The 16,713-nt window shown below is 36.0% G+C and overlaps 1 protein-coding gene across 2 annotated transcripts in view; it reads left to right on the plus strand.

Annotated features, from left to right (window-relative positions):
• The window catches only part of ranbp10 (RAN binding protein 10), a 29,404-nt gene extending 17,446 nt beyond the window's left edge, over nt 1-11,958 (plus strand). The window contains exons 4-15 of one of the 2 annotated variants that reach the window (XM_084409586.1): nt 653-820; nt 979-1,001; nt 2,135-2,319; nt 2,489-2,601; nt 3,736-3,844; nt 5,856-6,004; nt 7,010-7,223; nt 7,350-7,486; nt 8,541-8,686; nt 8,974-9,085; nt 9,291-9,432; nt 10,995-11,958. In XM_084409586.1, coding sequence (XP_084265712.1) covers nt 653-820; nt 979-1,001; nt 2,135-2,319; nt 2,489-2,601; nt 3,736-3,844; nt 5,856-6,004; nt 7,010-7,223; nt 7,350-7,486; nt 8,541-8,686; nt 8,974-9,085; nt 9,291-9,421 — 1,487 coding nt within the window. In that variant the 3' untranslated portion in view covers nt 9,422-9,432; nt 10,995-11,958. The remainder of the gene's footprint in view (nt 1-652; nt 821-978; nt 1,002-2,134; nt 2,320-2,488; nt 2,602-3,735; nt 3,845-5,855; nt 6,005-7,009; nt 7,224-7,349; nt 7,487-8,540; nt 8,687-8,973; nt 9,086-9,290; nt 9,433-10,994) is intronic. The other variant, XM_084409587.1, reaches the window with a different exon arrangement.
• The last annotated feature ends 4,755 nt before the right edge of the window (nt 11,959-16,713 follow it).

Below are 16,713 nucleotides of genomic sequence, written 5' to 3' on the forward strand. Positions count from 1 at the left end.
CAGATACGTTAAAATAAAAAGAAAGTTTACGACCTTTCAGCAATTCTTAACTGTTTGTACACGTTGTCATATTAATTCCAATTAAAATGCTTTTTGTTTTATCGTCCACAATATCATTGTTGATATTTGATGATAATTGATCATTGCACCCGCTTGTGCCTGCTGGGGGCCCACCTTTATAATTTTGTCCCAGGGTCCTGCTGTCCATCATATATTCTTTCCATCAGTATTATCAGATTGGTGCTCATAATTTATGTAAGAAGCAGTATTTTATGATGCTGGAGACCAGATGGCATATCAAACGCTGCAGGCTTAGGATCGGCTCCGACTCATCCTGTGGATATCAGTACAGAGGCAGAAACAAGATTCCTTATTAGCAAGCGAAATCTGTGCCCCCCTAACTCTGAATATTTCTACAAATGTGCAACACAATTGGGAAATTTCTACATATACCATGCATCTTTGAATATTACATATTTTGGTCTGATAACGCTTTTTATCATCTGATAAAAGTCTATTTTAGCATGGTCAAATCCACTTTACAGGATTCTGCGGATTCCCCCCAAACATCGAAACAGGAAATGCAGTTTTTTTAATCCAAGTGCTTGCCGAGTTTAATGAATTAATACTGAACTTCTCTCTCTCACCTTAGGTTGGGACAAGCACTCCTATGGTTATCATGGGGACGACGGACACTCCTTTTGTTCCTCAGGGACTGGTCAACCTTATGGCCCGACCTTCACAACGGGTGACGTCATTGGCTGCTGCGTGAACCTCATCAATAACACATGCTTTTACACCAAGAACGGGCACAGTTTAGGTAATAATTTAATATTAATTTATAAAATATTAATGCTTAAATCATTAGAAATCAATTTAGCGACTCAAGATAAAGTTTTCAGTATCTTTCTTATGTAATCTCTGAATCTACAATACTGTAGATTATACATTTTAATGAACAATTTTGTGTTCCTCCAGGTGTGGCTTTCACAGATCTGCCAGTAAGTAAAGCACACAGACCTCTCTCAAACAGTGTAATCTAAAAGTAAGTTTAAAAAAATCTGTTATTGAAATAATATAAAATATAAATATCAGATGAAACACTTAAAAAATTGTTTTGTCTTTGCAACTAACTGAAATAAGTTTGAAGCTGAAGTACGGAAATGGCTAAAACTGAAATAAAAATAAATTAAAGCTAAATATAAATGTAAGAAATGAGTAAAAATGACACAAGCACATAAGAATATTACTTAAAATAAAATAAAAATTATACAAATATACAAATAAAAGCTTGTTTGAAATATTAATAAATACTATGCTTGTATATAAATAATAATATAATAACACTGTTCTCAAATGAGTCTGAGACCACATGAACTGGAATTGACAATCTAATAAAACAAACATTTGAAAATGTTTGTAATGTATTAAAAATCGCCTCAGAATTGTCTCCTCATAATGATAATTTAAAAATGGAAATAAAGTTTATTTGGAAGTGTTTGTATTAAAAATCACCTCAGAATTTTGGGTTTACAGTATGTGTATTTACAGTGTACTTGCCCAAGCAAGTACTGGTAATATAAGGTAACTACATGGGTTAAGGTTAGGTTTAAGGGTAGGTTCAGGGTTAGTACCTAGTTAAAACCCAGTTATTGTAATAAGTACGTGGTATGTACATGCGGAACAGGACTCTAAAATAAAGTGTTACCGAATTTTGGATGTAACTTTCCGCCTATATTGCTTCCTAATTTTTTCACGTCATGCCTGTATCTCTGTGCTAGCTTGTACTTTTCTGCCCAACTTTGGATCTTCGTATTGCGGCACTTCACGTTACTCTCCCCTTGAAATGAATGGCTTGCACTGTAGCATTCCTCATTTGTAAGTCGCTCTGTGTCTGCTAAATGAATACCAGTAGCAGCAGATTTATAGCATGGCATAGGCTAGTAATGAGCTCAGATGAGGATTTATGCTTCTGCATGAAGCTTCATTTGAGGCTTTTCCAGTTAAGGTATGACTGACTGACTGACTGAATGATTCCTTGTGCTGAGAATTACTGATAGAGAACGTGGAGACCTTCTAAGCAGTCTCTCAGCTCTCTCTTTTTGTCTTTCTCTTTTTCTGTCTCTCGTTTCAGCCTAACCTGTACCCCACAGTAGGGCTGCAAACTCCAGGGGAGATAGTAGATGCTAATTTTGGCCAACAGCCATTTGTGTTTGACATTGAGGACTACATGAGCGAATGGAGGGCCAAGATCCACAGCATGATCGCCCGCTTCCCCATCGGAGAAAGACTGGGAGACTGGCAGGCGGTCCTGCAGAAGTGAGCAGCCTTTCACCTGAAAATAAATTCAGCAGTCACAATATTGATAAAACATCTACTTCTATTCGCTGTAGTTTATAATGCATGTTACTCTGCTAATCAGCCTTATGTGGCTAATTCGTGATTCATAATATTTCCCACATTAACCTTTTTACGTTTATATCTGCAGTATGGTGTCCAGCTACCTGGTGCATCATGGGTATTGTGCCACAGCAATGGCCTTTGCCAGAACCACAGAGACCATGATCCAAGAGGACCAAACCTCAATAAAAAACAGACAGAGTGAGTACTCGATCAAAGTCAACTAGTTTAGCTAAAAATAACAGATCTTCCCATGTAATTTATGGTTTGGGTAGGAAAATATTACTGTTATGAGGAACTTGACATTTTACTGGTTAAGCAAAACCAGTAAAGGTTTTGAAAGCGTTGAATATTTGATCAATTTCTCAGTGTAAAATTATAGAAAAGCACCTTTGATTTAAGCTTTAATCAACACACTGAATATTTAATGTTACCATCATTTTTAAGTGACTCTGGCAAAAATTTAATTAATTTGTTAAATCTGTTTGAAATTAGCCTTTCAGTATAAGCCATAAGATGCATTAAATGTTATATATAATTTTGCTCACAAAGAAAGGCAAAGTCTAAGGGAGTGTCATTTGAATCTAAAAAATATATATAGAGAAAAAATATATATAGAATCTATGCTGCAAAAATGACTCATTCAGAAACCCTTGGATTAAAATTATAATCGAAACAAGAAGTAGGATTGATACTATAATTCCTAAACAAAATAAAAACATAAAAAGTGTATACAGTTCTCCAAACCTTGTGCTTTTCCTGATGTGTGTGTGTGTGTGTGTGTGTGTGTGTGTGTGTGTGTGTGTGTGTGTGTGTGTGTGTGTGTGTGTGTGTGTGTGTGTGTGTGTGTGTGTGTGTGTTGCACCTATTGCTCTGCATATCCTGCTGAAAGATCCCAATGTTCGAAAATGAATGGCTGAAGTTTATTTTTATAAGGATCATTGTGCACTGTTTTGTAAAACTGTCAAAATGTAATTCAGGTTTTGAAAAGAGATATAGATAAATGGAACATTTAAAAACTATATTGGAAACAAACCCCCTGACAGCACACCCTCAGCTTGTGTGTAAGCACATGTATCCTTTCACATGTGAGGAGGGCAATTACATAGAAGTCTTAAAGGCACAGCAGTAATAAAACACTTGTTTAAAAGGTCAGAGAAAAATAAAATTATCGTAAAACTAAATTATGAATGCTCAAAACACTTTACTAACATTCTAAGTGGACCTCAGGGAGAGTGATCGAGTGATTAAAAATGTATGATATGACCATTTAAACAAAAACAAAAGCAAAACACACCAGTAATTTCTTCATCTCATGCTTCTTTCTGCATACAGGAATACAGAAACTGGTATTGGCAGGACGTGTTGGAGAAGCCATTGACGCAACACAGCAGTTGTACCCCGGACTCCTAGAACACAACCCCAATTTACTCTTCATGTTGAAGTGAGTATGTTTACCAGACTTGGAGAACCATGTGTGCGCCACTTTGTGTGGAATGAATCGAGAGGAATTGCTTAACTTGAAGCAAGGTGAAAAATGTGTTTTCTTCTCTGGGGATCAGTAGAGCTCAGTTGCATATGAACATCCACAGCTTTCTGGTCTGGATTTCATAATGCAAGCGTACTCAGAAAACACATAGCCTGAGATTAGGGCAATCTTTTACTCAGTGTTATACTGAATGAAGGTTTTTATAGTGCCCTATAGTCATTCTGACGAATGAAGCTCTTTTTTGTTATGTGTCTTCATAGTGAAAACACACACTCAGGGTGAAAAGGGGTTCATGGTTGCTTTGCTCTGAGCTGCTTCTGATATGATTAGTCATACTGTTGCATAAGGTTGAAAACAAGCTGCCTTTTAACTTGTTTTTTTAAAGTAATGCTTACAAGTCATACGTCAGCTACCCTGTTGAATTGATGTTTTTTTATAATGCATTACGCAGCCCATACTTCTGAATATTTATGTCCCCGAGAGATTTTAAGGGAAACAATGTCTTTTAAATTATATGCAATTTGAAGATCCACCTACTGAAATCAGTGGTTTCAAATGATAGCTGAAGTTAAAGAAATGGAAAGGCTTGCTTATCTACTTTGACAAAAGTTAGTCAGATTTTTTATATATGTATATATATGGAAAGATGGAAAGACCATGCTCTAAAACTTTTGTGGTGCTTCATTGGAGTGAGCGGAGCTAACAAGATCTTTTGGCACGTTTTGCTTGTTTCGACACTCTGATTGGTGGAAATTTCTGCTAAACACGATTATTTTAAAACTTTGTTAAAATTAGGCAGGCTGACGGCTTTAACAGAAGCAACTACCAATTACCAACCTCGTAGGTCATCATTAAGGTTGTCTTTAAAGCTTAATAAGTTATCGTTAAAAAATAATTTTCTTATGGATAAAATGTATCAAGTTTTTCTGGGAACTCGACTGTTGCACTGTAGTGTACAAAAGTCACAGTAAAGCTTTCTAATGATCAAAAAAATCCTAAAATAATTTTCATGGTTTTCAACATTGATAATACGAAATGTTTTTTGAGCAGCAAATCAGCATCAGATTTCTGAAGGATTATGAGATACTGAAGTATTTTAAAATACAAATATAAAAATACAAATTTCTATTCAAATAGAAAATATTTATTTTAAATTGAAATAATATTTCACAATATTACAGTTTTTACTGTATTTTTTATCAAATAAATGCAACATTGATGAACATAAGAGACTTCAAAAGCATTTAAAAAATCTTACCAACCAACCCCCCACATCTGAACGATAGTGTATGTTCAAAATATCTATTTCTGGTAACTATGTTCTTTGTTTTATTCAAAATTTCAGTATAAAGATCCAATTAAAATTAGTATTTTTATGCTTAATTTGAATTCTGTATTGACTTGTGGTCTTAGACTTTAAAAACCATTAGTCATGCATTGAAAACATGATATCCCTGCTCTTTAGTTCATAAGAAAAACTGCATTCAGACCCTCAATGCAAGCAATACATATCAATAAACCCTTTTCTCAACATGGTACAGGCATTTACGGGGCATACGCTGTTAAACTTTTCTTTGGAAACCATCTCTATTAATCTTGCTTGGCTGGAATTTTGTTTTGACATGAAGATGAAACTTTTTATATAAAGCCTTACATGGAGGTGCATAATTGCACTGTTGGATGTCATCAGACGTCAGATGCTGCCGTGGGAATAGTGCCAGGATGTGTGGGAAGGAAGCAGTGAGAGCTGACTCCTCTCTCTTTCTCTGTGATGGATTACAGTTGAACGACAAGCAGACAGTTTAATGGATTGCTGAGCTGACAGTGTCAGTCAGTAGGCATAATGGATAAGAGAAACCTGTTTGACAGACATTTTAATTGATTGGCAAGTCTGAAGTGAGGGTATTTGTGTGTGAGATCTTGCTTGTGTAACAGTGTTTTTTTTGTTGTTGCTGCCCTCCCTCAGGTGTCGGCAGTTTGTAGAGATGGTGAATGGTACGGATAGTGAGGTACGGTGCTTTAGTGTCCGCTCTCCTAAATCACAGGACAGCTATCCCGGCTCCCCCAACATGAGCCCCCGGCACGGAGCCACCAACACTCACTTGCACAGCACAGGTAACAAACACACTCCACACATTTTCAGTTACTTTGTGAACAATGCATTTGGGTGAATCCCATGGAAAAATGTCAATGTGTCATCCCAGAATCTAGAGAAAAAAATAAGGAATTATATTTATTGGGAATACGAAGCCATTTTGGAAATCCACAGCCTCAGCTAATAATACCTTTTTTTGCATTACATTTATATGAAAACAATGTCACAATGCAAACGTTTGTAATGCTCCTAAAAATAGGCTTCGTTTTTTTGCTAAATATTATTATTAGTAATATTATTTTATTTATTTTGAGGTAAAATATGACCTAACTATTTATTGACAATTTTTGTGGTTCACCCATTTGCCCAAGACATTATCTACAAAGTTTCTGTAGGGATAGTTCACCCAAAAATCAAAATTCTATCATTTACTCATCCTCAAGTTGTTTCACACCTCTCTGAATTATTAGAAGATATTTTGAAGAATGTTGGTAACCAAACAATTGATGGTCCCCGTTTTTTTTTTTTTCATACTTATTTTCATTGAAAAATATGGGTAACCAAAATGTTCATCTTTGGGTGAACTATCTCTTTAAATTGTTTTCAGCATGCCCACACTTTTTGAAATGTGTTGTCCTGAATGTGGGTTGCAAATGTACATCATTCTGCAGTATGGTTTTCATGTATTAAAAAAAGTTAGATTTAGTAGCTGAAAGCATTAATCACAATTAACCCAAATATTTGTTAAACCAAAATACAAGAGTTGAGGGATGTGTAGAACTTTGTAAAGAACAGATGTTCAAATTCAGAATTCTGTGGGCGTAGATTCTGTGTGGGTCTGATCATGAGGAACATCTTCAAGAGAACACATTCATAGAAGATGTGGAACAGATGGTTTATTGAATCACTTGTTTCACCTGTACTGCAGTTGGGTGGATTATGTAACTTACAATTCAAGTAAAGCACTTTTATTCATGTTTGTTAAGATAGTTCTCATTGTTGTTTTTTCCCTCCTCATGACTCAGGAGCAGACAGTCCCACATGCAGTAACGGGGTCACCCCTCCTAACAAAAATAAGAGCCACAACAAATACACAGGCGTAAGCTCCGCCTCCTCCTCTCCATCCTCCTCTCCCTCCTCCGTCAATTACTCCGAGTCCAACTCTACCGACTCCACCAAGTCCCAGCCGCACAGTGCCACCAGCAACCAGGAGACTAGGTGTGTGGTGGTGTTGTTTGGGTTAGTGATTGTGGGTTTGAGTTTGATATGCGGTTGTATGCATGCAAGGCCAAGCATATAAATGTGTTGTGTATTTGCACTCTCGAGAGACTCTGCTGTTGACTGTGTATTTTTGTGTGTTGACAGTGATAGTGAGATGGAGATTGAGGCAGAACATTACAGCAATGGCGTGACAGAAAGCTCAACTCGCATTATGAATGGCACGTACAAACACCAGGAAATCCTACAGGCGGATGACAGCAGTGTTGGCAATGGAGTAGCAGGTACAACACGTGTGTAGGATTTTTAACATCACATTCAACAGGCTGTGAGAACGCCTTTTTAAAAATGTGACTAGTTCTTACTCTGCTCTGTCCTTCTCCCCCTTGAGAGATGCTAATTTGAGCTCCTCTATAACTCAGCCCATTAAATGTTTTTCTCCAAGGTTACAAAGAGAGAGTGTGATAGTTTGTGGTTGTGAAGTTTCGATAGAGTGTGTAGCTTTTATTAGCACCCAAGTTTTCTTCCTTTAAAAATCCCCTTCCTTGGGATGCTTTCAGACATTGATCTTTGCTTTGGTTTGAGAAAATGGTTCAGATGGATTAAAAAACAAATTAGTCACTATGGAGGCCTTTTTTATATGATATTAATTATATTATATTATAATAATTGAAATATAATATTATTATAATATAATGAAAATGTAGCTTTGCCATCACAGGATTAAATTGCATTTTAAAATATATTCAAGTAGAAAACAGTTGTTTTAAATTGTGATTATTACAATAAGTGTATATATTATATTGAAATATAATATAATGCAATATAATATTCAATATATAATGCAATATAATTATAATATAATGAAAATTCAGCTTTGCCATCACAGGATTAAATTGCATTTTAAAATATATTCAAGTAGAAAACCGATGTTTTAAATTGTGATTATTACAATAAGTGTATATATTATATTGAAATATAATATAATATTCAATATACTGTATAATGCAATATAATTATAATATAATGAAAATTCAGCTTTGCCATCACAGGATTAAATTTCATTTTCAAATATATTCAAATAGAAAACAAAACAGTTATTTTAAATTGTAATAATTATAATAAAATTATATTATATTTAGAAATATTTGCACTCCCAATAGTTTCACTGGCTAATTATACATAGCCTCAAATTAATATAACAATACTGGGCTAGATTTCCCAGCAGTACTATATTGAAGCAATTTTTTCAATCACAATATCTATGTGCGCTGTGTAATTATAGTCACAAACATGTCTGCTTTCTGGGGTGTCATCGCAATTTATTTGCTCCTCTAGATGACAGCTGCAGCTCCAGACAGCTGTGTGGAGGAAACCAGGCGGCCACAGAGAGAATGATCCAGTTCGGCAGAGAGCTTCAGGCCCTCAGCGAGCAGCTCTGCCGACAGTACGGCAAGAACGCCACTCACAAAAAGATGCTGCAGGTAATGCGAATGTGATGAATAGGTGGATGTTTGCACAGGCAACATTGGAAAAAAGGTGTTATTGTGCACTTTATAAAAGTCAGTTTGACTGTTGTGTTTTATATTAAATATTGGTGAAGTGGTCTGTTTAGACTTGCAGTCACATTGCATGCATGCAATGTAATCTGTTCAACTCCTCTGCCTCTTGTTTGTTGCACATTTGAAGTGGAAAGTTGATTGGCCTTGTGGGTAGCAGTACTCTTACATTCTTTGTGCCCACTCGCCAGCGTGTATGTTTGTGTGCTCAGGATGCATTCAGTCTGCTGGCGTACTCGGACCCCTGGAACTGCCCCGTGGGCCAGCAGTTGGACCCCATGCAAAGAGAGGCGATCTGCTCCACTCTCAACAGCGCTATTCTGGGTAAGGCTGCTTGGCTGGCTGAGATGAACACACTATGTGAACAATGAGCACTTATGTAGGCCTCGTTATTTAAATGTGGTCACAGTAACATGAGGCACGTAAATGAGCTTTTAATGACCCGGTAACATGGCCAAGTTGTTATGATCATTCCTACTTATTTAATGGTTGTAATGGCTTCATATCTGTGATCTTTTCCTTCATTCAGAGTCTCAGAATCTGCCCAAACAGCCTCCTCTCATGCTGGCTCTGGGTCAGGCCACCGAGTGCGTGCAGCTGATGGCCAGGGTTCGCTCTGGTTCCTGCTCCTTCGCCAGAGTCGACAACTTTTTGCACTAGCACTAGTCCAGGTGATTATAGTCTGAAAAATTTTACTGTTTTTTTTTTACACAGTATGTTTTGATTTTAAATTCAAGTGTGGTTTTAGTTTGTTTTAAAATCCAGTTTGTATGTCATTTGCATCTTTGAAAAATTATTAGTTTTAGTTTAGTTTTTATTTTAATTTCAGTATAATAATTTCAGTTTTCATTCCTTAAATCATTCTGTGTATATTTGTCTAGTAACAGAGAAAACTATTGAAAAATGATTTAGTTATATATACGATATACTGTCATTCGCACCCTTTTTGGAGATTATTCGCACCCTTATTGAGAAATTTAAGCTTAATAATAATAATAATAATTCATTACATTTTTAAATAGCGCTTTTTTTGCACTCAAATCGCTTTACATAGAAGGGGGACTCTCCTTAACCACCACCAATGTGCAGCATCCACCTGGATGATGGGACGGCAGCCATATTGCGCCAGAACGCCCACCACACACCAGCTTATTGGTGGAGAGGATAACACCATTTATCTTGTTTAATGCGGTCATTTTGTAATCATTTGCTATATCCAGCAAAGTAAACTTTCAGATTGAAGGGTGAATTACACAAAACTGTATTTTAGATACAGTAGAGATAAAGATAAAGATACATTTTTAAAGATAAATTTAGGTGTCTTTCCCAAAAAAGGACACTTGGAGACTCCAAAAGTCCAGTTGCGATACCAAACAGGACCACATTGACACCCCTAAACCAACCGTCTTGACCCGACTGTAAATACCTACTACAGTACAAGGATCCATTCAGATTTACTAAACACTGCAACATATAACGTTGCAATCAACGTGAATGTACTGAAGTTTGCGTATCATCTGGCCATGCAGTGGAAGGATGTTTTGACGTTCCGTTTAGTCTGCATTTCACACAGCGTGATGCGCGAGGGCTTGCTCTCTACAGAAACAATCACAGAATATGACCGAGCTCGTGTTTTAAAGCTAAACACACACTGGAATGAATAATTCACTGAAAACGCAACATGAGCCTCTATGCTCTCTGCCATATATGATGATGTAATTAGCTTGGTTTACATCGGATCATTGGACTGAAAACTAAACTCCCGACTTCTAAGAACATCTAACTTCGTGACGTAAATTCCAGTGTTTTAACGCATTAAGGATTTTGAATTAATCGCAAGCGTTAAAGCTTTAACGTCGACAGCCCTAATATATATTCAATTTCATCACCAAATTTTACATTCCCAGTATGACAACACTTGATCCCAAGAAAATACATGTAAATCAGACAGTCGCTTCTAAACGGTTGGTTCTTTTTTGATAGTGTATATTTTAATGATTAAATCAGACTATTCAACTTTAATACATAATTACTCTGTACATTTTTTAATGCACATTTATCCAGTCCAGGCCAGTGTTTATTATTTTGCAAAATCACTTTCTATTTTACTTAGGCCTTTTTTTTTCTTTTTCTTTTTCACTGCTGGGTTTATTTCATTTTTTTTATTTCTTAAAATATTCCAGTATTTCTATTGTCCATGTTAAATACATAAATCCTTTTGTATTTCCCTCAGGCAACGTTCAGGACGGCTACAAATAGGACTTTCCAGTTGTTTGCCACGGCGAGAACAAGCGTTTGAATTGGTGTGTCGCTTGCCGTTTGCCAGAAGCAGCCGAGCAGAATGAATAGAAACATGAGAAGAGAGGCTTCTTTTTAAATTAGTATTATCAAATACAAATTGTGTGACACTATTTAAAGATAATTAATTATTCTGTTTATCTAGTCATTTTTATTTTAGTTTATATTTTGTCCGTTTGTTGTGCTCATTTTGAAACAAATCAACTTCCCAAACGTTTTTTTTTTTTTTTTTTTTTTTTTTTTCATGGGTGAATTCAGTGCATAGTATTTCAAGCGTACCATATCAACAATATACATAATGGTAAGTTCCTACTGAAAATTTGAGCTACGCACTCTGGTTTTTCTCAGTCAGAGCTCAGGTATTTAGACAAATGTTCTTTTATTTGCGGAAACAGGTGTCGCTTCACCAGACCATACTGTGGATTTTAAAGCAGGTCCTTTTCTATGTACAAGCAAATTCTATAGATTATTTTTATTATTATTTGGTCAACCTAAGCTGCCCCTTTAGGAATTAGACGAACATTGATGTTGCGCATATTTTGGCCACCTTCCGTTGTTTCCATTGGAGTAAGCGTGCGAACGAGGGTGAGATAATGCATGGCTCATATAGTGTCTCACCTTTTAAGCTACTTTAGCATCTCAGGCACCAGCACCAGTTTCATTAGACACAATCACACAGTGACGACGCAGACTTGCCTTTGGGTCCAATGTAGATGAATTATATTTTCAATCATAGACCTTTGCCCTAAATGGATCTATTTTACCGAGATTTTACCATCTTTATAGCCGTGGGTATCATGCAAATGTCAACCTTCACTTTTTTTAAGTTAGGTATATTGAAGTTAACTTGTGGTTTTCAAATTTTTGTGGCTGTACCAAATAAAAAGGCAGTTTTTGACAAAAGAAATTTAAGGTTAGTTTGATTACTGAGAAGCTCACGGACTAACTTCGTATACTGAGTCTGTACGTTTTATATCCATGTGAATAGTGTCACTGTGTTGATAGTTCTCCTGTTAGATTAATAACTATACAGACTGACACCGTTTCAACTTTTTGTTATTGGTTGTTTCATTGGCTGTTGAGTACCGTTGTTCAAGTTTTGTTACCATTGGATGCACTGTACTTCGATTAATGCACACGATGCATTACTGTATCCGTCTACCTCTCCTGTTCAGTAATGGAGGGACAGAGTATGAACTTGCAGCATGCAAGACAATTGAGCGTTCCTAAAAATGAACAGAAAACTTGCAAACGAAACATGTATTTATTTAGCACCTAAATTGCGATTATGTTTGTTGCTCCAGAACTTCACCTCGACCTCATATCAGTGCAATTGTTTTGTCCCCCCCCCCTCCGAGATGTTCTTTAACAATCTTTTTTCTTGGCCTTTGTAAGTGTGATGTTAACTGGCTCAGGCACTTGTAGGCAGCCTGGTTTTTTTTTTTTCTTCTTTTCTTCCATTCTTTCTTTTAATCTGATCATCCATGAAGGAAAAACTGTCAATCGACCCCGTGTCAATCCAGCATTTCACTCAGCCAGCACGCGCGCCGCTGTGGTGTTGAATGTAGCTTAGCCGATTTTAGTTCCCACATTTTTTGCTGCTGGCCGTCATGAGATTGTTACATTCCCGTATCTACACCTGCTTTTGTTCTTTTCAGTTATACCTCACTTACTCTTAGGACAGTGCTGTCTAGCTTGTTGTATCGTGTCAGGCATTTCAACAGAAGGTATGTGTAGTGCGGTAACCATTTTGGTCGACCTGCAGATCATCTAGTGGAAGTTAGAGGCCGCAGGGTCACTGGAAAAGTTGCACATGCTCCTCAATATCTAAAATAAACTTGGCCTTCCCATCTCTGGAGTTACATAATGGATATCGGCAATAGCAGATTCAACTGATTGGAGCCCCACCTTGTGTTTTTAGCAGTGTTTGTGTCAATCTGATTCAGTGGGGTAGACATTTTACACACCATGATCTCTTATTTTACCATTTTACTCCACTAAATGGGTCAATTTGATTGTTAAATGGTGGTATCTTGTTGCATGGGGACATCTTGTGTAACTATTTACTTCTGTTTGAGTTACAAAATGGCAGTTTGTAGAGAAGCGCTCGTACTTCTACTGACCTGTCCGTTGTAGATCTTTTGTCACGCGGGGCGGCTTTTTAATGCCAAATATGTTTTGGAACTCATAATCTAACCACCTATAATGAATATTGTTGTTTTAAAAGAATCCATCATAGAACGTCATATTGGCTTTAAATAGGGACGTACGGACATACATCGAAGGGAAGAAAGTAGCCAAAACGTGTCATGTTCCTGTTTTGTCAAAAGACAATGGAGCAAGACGAATGGAATGGAGTACAGCAAGCTGTGCACAGTTTACTTCTATTACGATTTTAATTTTATTTGAGTTTTCTTTTAGCAATTGTGAAATGAGTTACCCTCTACTTAGCATGAACCTTTAAAAACCTTTAAAACAACATAAAAAAGAAAAACAATTAAAAAATGAAAAAGAAAAAAAGACATACCTATGTACTGGAAACATGATAAAGAAATATTGTACTCATTTAATTTTGACAGAATTATTTTTATTAAAATACACATCCATGAGCAAATGGTGTCTGTCTTTTGTATTATTTCATTATTGTTTCTGTGCATATATATATTTGTATATATACTGCTTTTGTGTAATAGAAGAAGAATAGAAGAATTCATTGGCATTTTATGTGTGTGTATAGAGTATGGAGTCAGGATCATGTGTGTATCAGTATGCAGATCTACGGGCTGCTGTTCCAGATGTCTGTCTCTGTCTGAGGTTGAGATGGAGGAGGACTGAGACTCAGCAGCAGAGATGTTGGGTGTCTCCTCTGAGTGATGGCAGTCTGGAAGTGTGAGCTCATTGTTTATATACTGATACAGGCTCCTGGCCTTTCTCCTCTTTGCGGAGGGGAACTAAGGAAAGAAAAAACATTGTGGGTTCAGATTAGTCTCTATGCGCATCAGTTCTGTTTAGGTTCTATGTTATTCAGATCATTTACTGAGATTCTGATATATGTGCCTCCCTTATTATTACAACTACATCTACATATTCAAAGGAATTTAGTATAGTGCTATATTAATAATACTGAATAATGAGAGTATATGTCAAGTGCTAAGTGCAAATAGTAATGCAACATGATGTGCATGTAAGAAAGTCATGTTGATTGGAGTGACTGACACAGTCAGTATTAATGGATGCATTTGGAAATAATAGAAACGCATTGAATCTAATACAAATATACATTCGAATAAACGTACAAAGGTGGCTTGATGAGGGCGAATGTTGACGGTCCATCAGACACTGGTCACCAGTCTTTCTCAGAGGCTTCTGTCTTTGAGTTCTGGACCTGGATGTCCCTGTACCTTTAGATTCTCTCTTGACATCCTTTTTAAGATGGGCTGATTTGATTGAGAAGCTCGGATGCTGAAACACATGGACGTTACCTCTGGACATTCTGTGATAATACATAATTAAAAACTGTTTCACATGGCTAACATGAATATATTTATATTTGTGGAAATATATAAACAGTAGTGGCCAAAAGTAATGTCCGGAGAGGGGATATTTGTTTTTAATGGCCCTGAAAGTTCAATTAAACCATCAAAATATGAGGAATATATATATATATATATATATATATATAATAAGAGGGAAGAATAGAACTAGACTTAATTAAGGTATTTTTTGGACAAAATTATTTGGCAAAAAAAGGGGCAAACTTATGTTCTGCAAAATATGCAAAAATAAAATGCAAAACGCTCACAGAAAAAAAGTATAAATTGGCTACAACATAAACAGTTGTTAATATTTCGTTGGTTCTCTCTTGTTTTTGCATGTGTTGAGTTTGGCCAAAGATTATGTCCGCACAATTTGGCAATTGACTATAAGCACAACTACGCAATATGCTTACAAAATATTAAATCACATTTTTAATAATATTTTAATAAAGGGTGAAGATGTCAATTTTCCTAGGCCAGACATCACTTTTGGCCATATGATTACAGCTTAATCATTTTCATCCTCCATAAGAGTACTGTGAGATTGTTGTCTGAGTTGGTGTTTATAAATAATCATAATTATAGCAAGAGCATACCTTGCCATCTTCTTAAAGCCATAAGCAAGCATGGAAGTATGGAGAGCAGTAACATCTTTAAGCTCCTTTAATGTATAGAGTTCCTCCTCATAATGCTCACCGTTGACCATCACCCCACTGCAACACAAGTAAATCAGGTAAAGTAGTGCAGAAACACCCTTCTTCATTTTTGTATTTTGTATTATATATATATAGTACCGGTCAAATGTTTAAAATACAGAAAGAAAAAAAACAGTAATATTGTGAAATATTACTACAATTTTACATTTTAATATGTGTTAAAATATAATTTATTTCTGTGATGCAAAGCTGAATTTTCAGCATCATTACTCCAATCTGTCACATGATCCTTCACACATCATTCTAATATGCTGATTTATTATCAGTGTTGGAAAGAGTTGTGCTGCTTATTTTTTTTTTTATTAATACTAATACTTACATCAGCAAGGATGTGTTAAATTGGTATAAAAGTGATTTATATTGTTAGAAAAGATTTATATATTGAATAAATGCTGTTTTTTAAAAAACATTTTATTCATGGATGAATCCTGAAAAAAAGTATCACAGCTTCCAAAAAATATATTAAAGCAGCACAACTGTTTCGAACATTGATAATAATTGAGTATCTAATCAGCATAAGATTTCTGAAGGATCAGATGATACTGATCAGTGGTGTAATGATGCTGAAAATTCAGCTTTTCATCACAGAAATAAATTATATTTTAAAGTGTATTAGTATATGAGACTTATTTCACAAATATTAAAAAATAACCGGGACAGTGTAGGCCTATTATTATTATTATTATTAAAAACGTCACTTCCAGATAAACACGTCGTCGGAAAGTTGCCCTTTGAGGCTTTTAACCATAGACTGTAAAAAACAAACAAAATATATATATATGGATGTGACGTCACCCGTAGGTGTCTGAAGAGCATTTTTGAAGCCCAAATAATTAACTATTTATGACTTCCGTGTTGGCTTCACAAGACAAGAGAAACTGGAAGGTTGCCGCTCGCTATTAACAGGCAATACTGTCGTGAAATGATGTTTACTATCATTGTTATTGTATTTTCATGCTCTCCTCTAGTCTAGACCATGTATGAAATATTGCCTAAAATATTTCAGAATCATGGGCTTAAGCCTTATGAGCATAACGAGTTTTGAAAGGATCTTGATTGTTTCAGACCTGAAAGGATCGGTTACCCGGATCATCAATGATAACTGCCAATATTTAAAAAAAAAAATCCGTCGCTGTATTTTTGAACGGTTTACTGTTTTTACGCGACTTCCTTCTCATTATGCAGTGTAAATTTTTCAAATGAGTTGCCTGGCTGCCTGCTGCTATGGAAATTGTACAGGTGAGAATCTTGAGAGGAACATATTTGAATGGTCATTACCAGCGTTAGACAGCAGAGGGCGCAAATTCCCTTTATTTCACACTTGTGCTCAACCGGCCGGAGTCCACTAGAGGGCCTCAGTAAACCTGTAAATTAACCATTTACATATTCAGGAGAAAAATCA

Source organism: Rutilus rutilus, assembly GCF_951802725.1.
Source record: "Rutilus rutilus genome assembly, chromosome: 5".
NCBI classification, from domain to species: Eukaryota; Metazoa; Chordata; class Actinopteri; order Cypriniformes; family Leuciscidae; genus Rutilus; species Rutilus rutilus.